This window comes from Mustela putorius, unplaced genomic scaffold (assembly GCF_011764305.1).
Source record: "Mustela putorius furo isolate JIRA1106 unplaced genomic scaffold, ASM1176430v1.1 tig00000196_pilon_pilon_pilon, whole genome shotgun sequence".
NCBI classification, from domain to species: domain Eukaryota; kingdom Metazoa; phylum Chordata; class Mammalia; order Carnivora; family Mustelidae; genus Mustela; species Mustela putorius.
In genome coordinates this window covers 5,283,354-5,294,152 of record NW_025421310.1, presented here as the reverse complement: position 1 = coordinate 5,294,152, position 10,799 = coordinate 5,283,354, and the positions used below count along the sequence as shown (strand labels likewise).

The window sequence follows — 10,799 nt, the reverse complement described above, 5'->3', positions numbered from 1 at the left end:
AGGCACCCCTCCAATGTGCTCGAGGACAGAATGCACGCTGGCAACCCATGGGTTGGGAGCACATTCGTAAACCTGTCAACGAAGCAGGGGGTTGCCCCAAGGGCCCCCGCATAGGAGCTCAGGATGGTGTGAGGGCGCCAAACCTTCCCTTCCCACCATGCGTGGTACCAAGACCCTCTCGGAGAGTGAGAGCTGCAGGGGGAAGGGCTCAGTGCAGACAGAACCCCGCTGACCCGCACGGATGACATGGGATCCACCGTGGACGGAATGGTGGCGCCTCAGGGTTCCGCCGTTGCCTGGCGCACACTGTGCTCTGTGTCTGCCGGCAGCTGGAGACGCTCGCGCTCTCTGTTCCCGGCTCTGCCACAGGTTCACTGACGCGCTCCCCCCAAGAACCCTGTGTAGACCACAGGCGCAGCTCCCACAGCGACAGGTCACAGGTGAGTGTGAGCTGCTCCCTTCAGACCACTGTGGGGCCTACAGGGTCAGGGGGAGCAGCACGGGCCTCCAGGGCTGTGGCCGAGACTCCCGGACCCCAAGCGCAGACCTTGAGCCGGCGAGGGCAGCCTTTCCACATCCCCCTGGAGGGTGGGCTGCCCTCGCTGCCGCCCAGGTCCCAGCCTCCTGGGCAGGGAGCCCGCATGCCCCTCCACTCCAGGGAGAACAGAGTCCCTCCTGCTCTCCCCTCAACCCCTCTTCAGGCAATTCCCAAAACCCAGGCTGCCAGCTGGGGAGCCCGTTCAGACTCATGCTGGCATGTGTTCATGTGGGGACAGCCTGCTCACGGGTTTTTCCATGTTGTCCCATGAGCTTGTCACATCTCAGAGTCACATTCGATCCCCCCTAAGCCCACAGGGACACTCACTGGCCGGCCATTCCATCCAGCCTCCAGCTGTCGGACCCGGGCTCGGGGACGCCACCCCAAGCATCAGGTCAGAAATCCCCGGAGAAAAACCCGGACCCCCGTTTGCTCCTGGGTATGGGGTGAAGGGACCGTGCTCTCACTGTGACCACGTGCTGGGGACGGTGGCTGGGAAGGGAGTCTGGAGGTGGGAGTGCACAGGGGAGGCAGTGCTCGCGTGGGATCCGTTGACCCACCACGGCCCATGGAGCCCCAGGGTTCTCTCCACTCTGGGCTCAGACAGACTGAGGATCTGCCTGCTGGAAGCACATGCCTTGGTTCCCTGGCGGTTCTCATGCAGGGTCCCCTTGGGATGTGTTTGGTTGGCAGCACCATGAACCAGGACCTGGAGACGCTGATGGCCTTGGAACGGGCCCACATCCTAGCCAATTACACCCAGGTGAGGCCCAGAGGGGACCCATCGACTTGCCGGACCCTCATTGCAGGGATGGGGCCTGAGCCAAGGATGGGCCCCTTCAGCCCAGACAAGGACCAGAGTCTTCGGGAACAAGTGCGACGTGGGGGAGGGTCCCGGGCATTGGGAAGCAGCTGAGGGTCCCTTGGGGATCCTAGGTGTCCATCCTTGATGAGTTCGAGGCAGGGATCATAGGTGGCAGGAGCTTAGGAGGCCCAAGCTGGGATCCCAGACAGCGGGTGCTCAGGAGATCCATGTGGCGTCCTAGACGTGTAGGAGCAGGTCTGGTCCAAAGGGAGACTTCAGCAGCGAGAGCATGTATGGCCCAGGCAGGGACCAGAGCCGCCGTCCCGTAGAGGAGACCAAAGCGGGGCATCACTGAAGGACGCAGGCACGCTGTCAGCCTGCTCCTGAGCCGACAGGGCCTGCCTCTCATGCTGCCCCTTTTCAGAGGGTCCTGGACTCCCTGAGGATCAGGGGCGAGGGGAGCCATTCTGCTCCCTCCTTTCCCCCTGCCCCGAGCTCGCAAGGGACCCCCACCAAGGACCCTCTCTGTTTCAGGCACGCCCAGCAGGGTCTCCAGGGGACGCCCGGGAAAGTGCTGACCTCTCGCTGTGCAGGCTCACGGACCATCATGGCTTCCTGCAGTGAGTCCCGGGGCCCTCCTCCGTCCAGCTCAGGGGCAGAATGCATTGACAGGAACTTCTCTCTGTGGAGGCAGGACCCATGTCCCTAGCTCAGGGTCTCGTTGCCTGCATCCCTCTGAGGGCCCAAATCTGCTCTGGCTGGAGCTCGGTGACCCGGGAGGCAGACCATTATTGTGGCAGGAATGGAGCTGGGACATGGGCTGGGCCCCTGGGCACCCCAATGAGAGGCATCCATGCCTGTTCCAGGGAGGCCCAGGGCCTGCCCTCTGCATTCTGTCTGTGCATCCAGTCAGTTCAGCTGGGACTATCGAGGGTGAGGGGCTCTGGGACAGTGGCGTCCTTTCCGTGGGAGGGTGGTGTGGTCTGGGGTGGGGGCTGAGGGGTACCCTCGGTCACACCCCCAGGCCAGGCCCGCCACAGCTCCTGAAGGCTTCTGGGGGATGGCACGATGATGCCAGGGACAAGGCCAGGTGAGGGAGGGGTGATGGGCAGTGGAGGGAGGGGCCGACCCACAAGGGCGAGGGGCACAGAGAGGGACAGGAGGCTGTCCTAGAGGGAGGAACCAGGGCAGGGGTCGGCACAGTGGCCTTACCCTGAGGGATGGAAGCTGTTAGGCCGAGGGGCCCCACGAGACCTCACCGTGCCCGGAGACTCCACCTTTGGTCGCCATGCTACTCACAGGTCCCAGACCCTGCTCGCCGCCAAGTGCACAGTGGCCGTGGAGATCGGTGGGAGGGTGGGCTCATGCCCATGGCTCTGACAAGACAAGGGGCCAGAGCGGCAGAAGTGACCAGCAAGAGGGGTGGAGTCGGGACAGCAGGGTGATGGACACTGGGGGAGTGGCAGGATAGACACTGGACCCATGAGCACGTGGTGTCCTCAGACTGATGGTCACAGGGGACACCCAGGCAGGAGTGACTAGGAGTGGCCCATCCCACTTTAGGAGTAGGTCCCTCTGGGGGACAACTGAGGGACACCTGCCCAGCCCACCTGGCAGCAACCACCTTCTCATGCCCCAGGCGGGATGCTGCTGCCCCCACCTGAGCCACAGGCAGCTGGCAGCCCGAGCCCTCCCTAGAGTCAGGCCTCCCCTCCCGGGTCTTTGGGGCCCTGGGGTGGGGGGCATGGTGCTCAGGACTCTGCTTCTCTTGCCTTCCAGGGAGAAGGAGCTGCCCGCCCTCAGCCCCCGAGAGGCCAAGGTATGAGGCTCTCCTGGGTCATGTGCAGGAAACGGTGGGTGGACGTGGGGCCGGCGACAGCAGACCCAGTCCCCAAAGCTGTTCCTAGGGCTAGGACACCAAAACCCCTGTCCCAGGAATCCACACGTGGCCAGGAACCCGCCTGAGCCCCGGAGACGGGGTCCGCGGGACGGCCCTTTGCCTCTCAATCCCCTCTGAGTCTGTTCCCAGCACAGTCCCGGCCCCCAGGTCTTCTGGACGCTGCATATGGGCCGGTATCCAGCTCTGCGTGGCTTATCCGCTGCCCCCCTTCTCCTGTTCCAGCAACATCGCCAGGAGACCCGCAGGGCCGACAAGTGGGTGAAAATGCTAGGCAACTGGGACCACTACGGGCCCAGCGAGAAGGTGGGTGCTGTGGGCCCGCAGATGGCATCTGTCCCAAGGGGGTGGGGGTAAAGTCCCCTGCCTCCCGGGGACCCCGACCCCACCGGAGTGCCCCTGTCTGGCGGGAGTCTGCTGGCAGAGCCCCAGCCTCTCTAGTTCTAAGCCGGCAGCAGAGGAAGCGCCGGGTCAGGGTCCAGTGCCCTCCTCCTCATGGGAGACGGGGCCCAGCTCCAAGTAGACCCAGCCTCTCGGGGATGCCACGGAGCCAAAGTCAAAAGCTTTCGGATGCCTCTTGCTCCCAGGCCTGGCGGGGCGGGCCTGGTTCTGGGTCCAGGTACTACCTTCTCGCCTGCAGATGCGTCGGCGCCTTTATAAAGGGGTCCCTCCCCAGGTGAGGGGTCAGGTGTGGGCCCTGCTGCTCGATATTCCAAAGGTCAAGTCCACCCACCAGGGGCTGTATGAGGTAAGCCCTTGTGCCCTCAGCAGAGCGGTGGCCCTGGGAGGAGGCCTGGGCAGGAGCCACGGACACCCTGTGGGGAGAGGCTAGTCAGGGCCCTGGCTGGAGCTCCATCCTGGAGGACAGGGTTCAGTGCGGGGAGGGTAAGACCCACACACTGACCCTTGGTAGTGCCCTCGGCCCCCAGGCCTACCCACAAGATCCCTGATACAGGCATCCTGGGCACGGTGAGCTCCTGGGTTGGGGGCGCCTCAGAGAACACGGAAGGAAGGAGGTGTCCTCAGGACACGGCCCAAGGCGGCAGGGGACGCTCTCTGCTTCGGGGGCTGTTGGTGGCAGTTGGGGATCTGTGTGCTGATACTGGCTCCTCCTCCCCGGTTCTGCCCTCAGAAAATGAAGGAGCGGGCCCAACTATCCTGCAAAGACATCAAACAAATCGACCTGGACGTAAACCGGACCTTCCGGAACCACATCATGTTCCAGGACCGCTATGGCGTCAGGTGAGGCTGGGGGACAAGCAGGCCTCTGGGGTACGGGAGCTCCTCGGGGGGTCCGGCGCGACCCAGGGGGCTTCTGGGTGGAGGACACAGGGTCGCTGAGGAGAGGGAGAGGAATGGCAGCAAATGTGGTCTCGGGCACATGGTGAACTTGGGAGGGAGGACCTAGGGGTCCCTATCTGCACCCCGGGGCTGCTGCGATGGGGAGGGCATGGAGCCAGGGCCTGGCGGGGATCCATGAGAGCGGAACCCCAAGGTTGGCGTGGAGCACGTAGGAGGGGTGCCGAGCCAGAGTGTGGGGTCGTGGCAGGGGGCACTACGGGGAGCTGGGGGACTGGCAGCACAGACTCGGCCGGGCGAGGACACACATGGGGCACACGCTCAAGGGGACAGCCCGCTGGGTGTGTTTCTGGGTGGACTGGCATTGCACTTTCAACAGTGGACAGTGTAAAGATACCCATGACCGTGAACCCACAAATGCCACCCGGCCCCGCCTGGGTCCCGGATCACAACCCTCATCCCCCTCCGAAAGTGTCCCCCCCAAGCCTGGCTGAAGACCGGGGGTCCTCTGGGGCTGCACTCTGCTCCGGGCAGGGGTTAGGGTTGGGGTTGGTCAGACAAAGCCACCCACCCTGTTCTCCCCGTCCCCAGGCAGCAAGCCCTGTTCCACGTCCTCCTGGCCTATTCGGTCTACAACCCCGTGAGTGTCCCTGCCGCCAGCCCTCCTGCCCCGCAGGTGCCCTTTGTCTCCAGGAGGCCTGAGCAGGCGGGACTCCTAGTTGGGTCTCCAGTTCCCATGGCCCAAGAGACGCAAGCGAGGGGCCCTACACCCTAGGACTGGGGCCGGGCTGGGGTGCAGACCTCAGTGCGGGGGAGGGAAGGCCCCTGAGTCCCTGAGCGCTGGGTGCCTGGGGGCTCTGGCCTGCACCGCTGTGGTACTAATGATCGGGGCTGGATCCTGAAGAGCCCGTGGGAAGTTCGGGACCTGGGTGGGGAGGGCGGTTCCCTTGTCATGACCTTCCCCCAGCGAGGTGGCCCCATTCCATGGGGTCTGGCTCTTGCAGGAGGTGGGCTACTGTCAGGGGATGAGCGACATTGTGGGACTCCTCCTGATGTTCCTGGGTGAGGAAGATGCCTTCTGGGCCCTGGCCCAGCTGATGAGCTTGGAGACTCACGCCATGCATGGTAGGGGGCCTGCAGAGCACCTGGGCGGGACCTGCAACTCAGGACTTCCTCCCTGCAGGGCGGCAGAACAGTGGGGTGGCTGGGACCCCCCGCCAGCCCGCCTCCCCACTGGCAAAGGGCACAGCCTCCTCAGGCGATTGTAGCCATGGTCACTGGCCCCAGCGTTTGCAGACCGTTCTCGCCTTCCCTCGGGGCCTTCAGCACCCTGTCTGGCAGCCACCTTGCCTGCCGGGTCCCCCGGCAGCCCACGGCCAGACGAAGACCTGACGGTGGCATGTCCCGCTCCCTGGACCCTCAGTCCAGCACCCAAGCCCAGGATTTGGGCCTGCACAGCACCATCACCCTCCCCGTGGGAGCCTCATTCTGCCCCTCAGGGCTAGAGACACCCTTGCCCCTGCTGTGACCACCGCAGGAAGTGTTCTGGGTCCGACAGCCCTGGTGCAAAGCCGGGCTACACACTCAGCTCGGTCTCTGGGAGGAGGAGGGTCCTCTGGCCCAGCCACCAGGCCTGGACGGCTCTGCGGCGGTTGTGGAACAGCGGGCGCAGCCAGGGCTGGGAGGGCTATGGCCACACACTCCAGTCAGGGCTTGGGAGCGGAGCCCCCTGGCAGAGTCACCCCCCACCTGGTGGGGGGCAAGACTCTGATGGTGGGGGTGCCTGGGGCCTTCTCAGGGTTCTTCGCTCCGGGATTCCCAAAGCTGGCCCGTTTCCAGCGGCATCATGACATCATCATGGAGAAGGAGCTCAAAGGCCTGAAGAAACACCTGGTGAGTAGACGCTCCCCGGAGGCCCAGCATCACCGCCCGGGGCAGGGGTATGGGACCTGCAGAACCCTGCCCATGCTGCCTAGGGCCCAGTGTCCTGCTCTGTCTCCTGCTGGGACCAGGGCGCCCTCGGGGCTGAGCGGGGACGCGGGGTGTGTCCACCTGGCTGCGGGTGTGGCGTGCGGCCGCCGGCTGGGCCCCGAGCGCCTTGTGTCATTCTGCCAGGACGAGCAAGGGATGAGCGCGGGGCTGTACACCACCAAGTGGTTTCTACAATGTTTCATCGGCCGGGTAAGACCCTCAGGCAGACCTGGTCCCTGACCTGCTCCTGGCCCTGGGCCCAGGGGAAGCCCGAGCTCAGCCTCACTCTCCAGACAAGCCAGGCCCAACACCGAACACCCTGAGCCTGAGGCTCACGGTCCAGACCCATCCTGCAGACTCGAACGGGGCCCCTGGAGGAGGTTCCGGGGACCGGCGCTGTCCGTCTCCGCCTCCCCAGGAAGGCCAGGTCAGCCTGGGAGCAGACGGGCCCTCGGCCCATTCTGCGGCCAACCTGCAGTCCTGTCGGGGTGTGTGGGCACCGAGAGTGGGACAGAGTCTGTGGCCCGCATTTCTGGGTGTCGTACTGGCTAGTCCCTTCCCGCCCAAGGTCATCTGGAGCCCATCTTCCGCAGGAGGAGGACACCCACGGGACGGGTTGCAGATCCCCGTCCGTCGCAGCCAGGGAGATGGGATGGCAGGGGCAGGGCAGACGGGAGGCCTTCACACAGGCGGAGAACCCCTGGGCCTAACTGAGGCTGCTCCCCCCACACCCGCTCACCCGCAGACCCCAATCGGGCTCACCCTGAAGCTCTGGGACGCCTACATCCTGGACGGAGAGCGCGTCCTCACAGCTATGGCCTACACCGTCCTCAGGCTACACCGCAGTAAGGGACCCCGCGGGAGCCCAGGGGTGTCTGATGCAGGTTTCGGGGGCCGGGGAGATGGCCCACTCCTCCCAGGAGCGAGGAGCAGGCTGGCCTTGGTGGAGGGACATTGGCTGGCCAGTGGCTTGGGGGCTGCCCTGCAGAGGAGCAGGGACCACAGGGCCTCTCCTGCGAGGCTCTGCCCCTGGTGCTCCTGGGAACAGCGGGACGCCCAACCGCCGTCCCCGGGCAGGATCCTAGGATGGTACGGAGGCGCCCCTCTGCTCTGACTCACACCCATTGCCCAGAACACCTCCTGAAGCTGCCCCTGGAAGGGCTGCAGGGCTTCCTTCAAGACACCCTGGCCCAGCCCTGGGCCCTGGAGGATGAGGCCGTCCTCAGACACCTTCGGGCCTCCATGGCCCATCTCCGCCGGAGGAAGTGCGACCTGCCCCCGCCAGGTGGGCTCCGGTCCCCGGACCCTCCCGCCTCACCCTCCTGGGGCAGCTCACAGTGGACCCAGTCCCCGGGGGGCCTCCTCTGTGTCTCTGTCCCTCTGTTCTTCTGCTCCAACCTCGGGGAACCCAGGCCCGGCCTGTGCATCGGGGTGCTCCCTGTGGGGGCAGGGCATGCGCGGCCTGGATTAGCTGTGAGGGGCAGGCCGGGGTGGACACCCAGGGAGCCGGGAGCACAGCCTGGGGGCACAACATGCTGGGCATGAGCAGCCTACTGGAGACACTGACCCAGTCTGCCTCTTTGCAGCCGGCCCTGAGGAGCTCCCCAAGATGCCCCTGGGCCAGGAGCACGGGTCCCCAGCCCTGACGGCCCTCTTCCGCTCTCCTACCCTGGAGACACTCTCTGGAGCAGTCAGGCTGGCCTCCTCAGTCCCAGCCACACACGCTGAGCAGCCGGGACCCCTTCCACGCCAGGCTGTGATCAAGGCCGAGCAGCCGCTGCGGGAGGGAAGGTCGACGCAGCCCTTGGCTGCACCCCTGCGGCCGGGACCCCCTGGCACCCCGGTTCTGGCGCGGCTGCCCCAGCAGCGATGCAGTTCCCTCCCCAACCTCCCAGGACACCAGGGGGGGGTGTGTAGGGGGCCTGTGGACAAGGCCTTGAGGCCACAACCATGGGCCCCTTTTCCTTCAGCCACTGCCAGGGCCACACCTGTGGCCACACCCCAGACCATGCCCCAAAATGTGTCTGTGTCTCCTGGGATGAGGACAACCCAGCCCAGGAAGGAGGACGCTGTAGGACACGAGACACCCTTCCTGCCCTGGGGCCTCCGCAGCTCCTGCCCCTGTGTGTGCTTGGACCGGCCCAGCCGAGACACCTGCGGGCCAGTGCAGAGCCCGCAGCCCCAGGGCCCTGCTCATGCCTGGGCCCCTCTGACCGCCTCCTGGATGCGCAACGTCGATTCCCCAAGGCCTCTGGAGAAGAGCTTGGGGGCTGAGAGGCTCTGGGCAGCCAGCACGGTGCCCTGCCTCCTCACTCTGGACTTTTTAGAAGATCGCACCCCCGCCAGGAGGTACAAGTCACTGACCTAGAGGGACCTCCGTTGGCCTGACCCCAGGCCCGGGGGAACAAAAACGACACAAGCTCCCCACCCCCACAATGACCAGAAGGAGAACTGAGCGGTCCAAGGCCTCATGGCCTTGGGCAGTCCTGAGTTCTGACCGAAAGCTAGTGAAGTCCACGATAGCACACTGTGTCCGCCTGGGGACTGGCCGTGCCCCACGGGTGCACGACTCCCACCACAGGTCACCCCAGCCTGAGCGCAGTAGGGAAGAGTGGTGGGCTCCACCCTCCCCTCCCCCACAGGAGGAGGCAAGGGCCACCAGAGCCCAGGACTCCAGCGATCACCTGCCAGCTGCCACACTGCCAGGGCAGTGGCTGAGGCCAGGCAGACGTGTCGGGACCCTGTCCGGGAACCCTGACGCTGCATCCCAGCTCAGGTCAGCATCCTAGGACCTGCCTCTCAAGACCCCAATCTCGGGAAACGTCCCGCCACCCGCACTCAGCACAAGTGGAAGCGACAAGTGGGAGACCCTAGTGCCCAGGCCTCCGTGCGATTTTTCCTGCCCCTGGGGGAGAAGCAGGTCTCCATCCCCAGGAGAAGGCTGGCACCCTTGCTTCCTAGCCTCTCTTGACTGATGACATTCAATAAAGTGTCGACGTGGTCAAACACAAAGCCGGCCTGAATTGTGGAGCCCAGACTCTCTGTGAGACGCGCCGGACAGACACCCAGACAGAAGAGGGTGGCTAGGCCCAGGCCGCCTCCCCAGTACCCGCAGGGCTCCCCGCAGAGGGGCCTCCAGGCAGACAATGCTGAGGGACCCGGGGCCCTTCCCACCTCGGACTGACACCAGCGTCCAGACCCTGAAAAAATGGACTGCGACCCAGCCTGTGCCCAAAGGGCCAGGACGGGGCTGGCAGCAGAGTGACTGCAAGGTGCCGCCGGCCTCAGGTCACCACAGTCTGTGCAAAGCTCGTCCTTCTTCCCTCTGCCCACCCGGGCCCCCACACAAGGGACGCCTCCATAGGAGGGGCAGCCGGAGCCAACCCTTCAGAGAAGCGGCCAAAGGGACACTTGTCTGCGTGGCTGAAGACTGTCCCCGGGGCTCAGGGCCCACTCCCCAAGGCCATAATGAATATTCGTCATCTGTTGTCCACTACTCTGTGTGTGTCTGTGTAGTGGCTGCTTCCCAAGGAGGGTGACCCAAACCTTCATCGTTGGGGAGTCTGAGCCCATCCTGACCCGTGACGGCGGGGTCTCCAACCATGCTATGTGCCACTGCCGAGTCCACGTTCCTCCTCATCGCAGACCACATCATCTTCCACACAATGCGGACCCCATGCCCGTAGCTCTGTCCACCTCACGAACGTCCCCTTCCTGCTGTCCTTTGCAGACACCCCCCTCGTAGGGCTATGCTGGGACGGCCGTTCATGCTATGCTCCGACCAACATGGCAGCCCACCCATAAGGTACCCACGTCGTCCCCCTCCACTCTGTGGCCCGAGGAAAGCACCTTGAAGTCTTTAAGAGTGAGCTACCATAAAGCCTTCTTTGATGTGAAGGTCTGAGCCGCCTGATCCTAATGCCTGGACCCACTGGGCCTGCTCTTGCCCAACCCTTAAGCAACCCATCCGCTGAGGACAGATTTCTGCCTGCCTGGCTGACATTAGGACTCAGGGAGTCTAGCAAACCCCAGGTCCGGGTGGGCCCCTAAGAAGACACACGTGGGCAGAGATACAGTCCATTGTGGTCTCGTGTGACAGGCACCGTCGCCAAGACTCGTCCAGTGCAAGTGCTCCGTATCCTTCCCGCACCCTCGGGATCATGGGGTCGGCTCACCCTGCTTATCCAGTCCCGAGACCGCCACCTCATTCAGGGAGAACCGCTGGGTTCTGACCGTGTGGACACTCACGTGACCTCTCTATCTAGGTTGTCCAGCTTGAGAGCAGAGGC

At 64.7% G+C, this 10,799-nt stretch overlaps 1 protein-coding gene across 1 annotated transcript; it reads left to right on the top strand.

Annotated features, from left to right (window-relative positions):
* Positions 1-329: 329 nt before the first annotated feature.
* LOC101679662 (USP6 N-terminal-like protein) lies at positions 330-9,522 on the top strand. The gene is made up of 15 exons (XM_045077462.1): positions 330-440; positions 849-932; positions 1,232-1,301; positions 1,878-1,963; positions 3,123-3,162; positions 3,466-3,546; positions 3,881-3,988; positions 4,373-4,482; positions 5,131-5,179; positions 5,544-5,664; positions 6,338-6,432; positions 6,655-6,720; positions 7,256-7,355; positions 7,643-7,795; positions 8,097-9,522. The coding sequence occupies exons 3-15, from the start codon at positions 1,236-1,238 to the stop codon at positions 8,876-8,878; spliced, it is 1,857 nt and encodes a 618-aa protein (XP_044933397.1). The 5' UTR covers positions 330-440; positions 849-932; positions 1,232-1,235; the 3' UTR covers positions 8,879-9,522.
* The last annotated feature ends 1,277 nt before the right edge of the window (positions 9,523-10,799 follow it).

What these genes read in the sequence shown, in the direction of transcription:
- LOC101679662 (XM_045077462.1), top strand. Translation starts at nt 1,236, where the DNA reads ATGAACCAGGACCTGGAGACGCTGATGGCCTTGGAACGGGCCCACATC. An exon ending in TCCTAGCCAATTACACCCAG is followed by an intron (nt 1,302 to 1,877) that starts GTGAGGCCCAGA and finishes TCTCTGTTTCAG; the next exon opens with GCACGCCCAGCAGGGTCTCC. An exon ending in TCAGCCCCCGAGAGGCCAAG is followed by an intron (nt 3,163 to 3,465) that starts GTATGAGGCTCT and finishes CTCCTGTTCCAG; the next exon opens with CAACATCGCCAGGAGACCCG.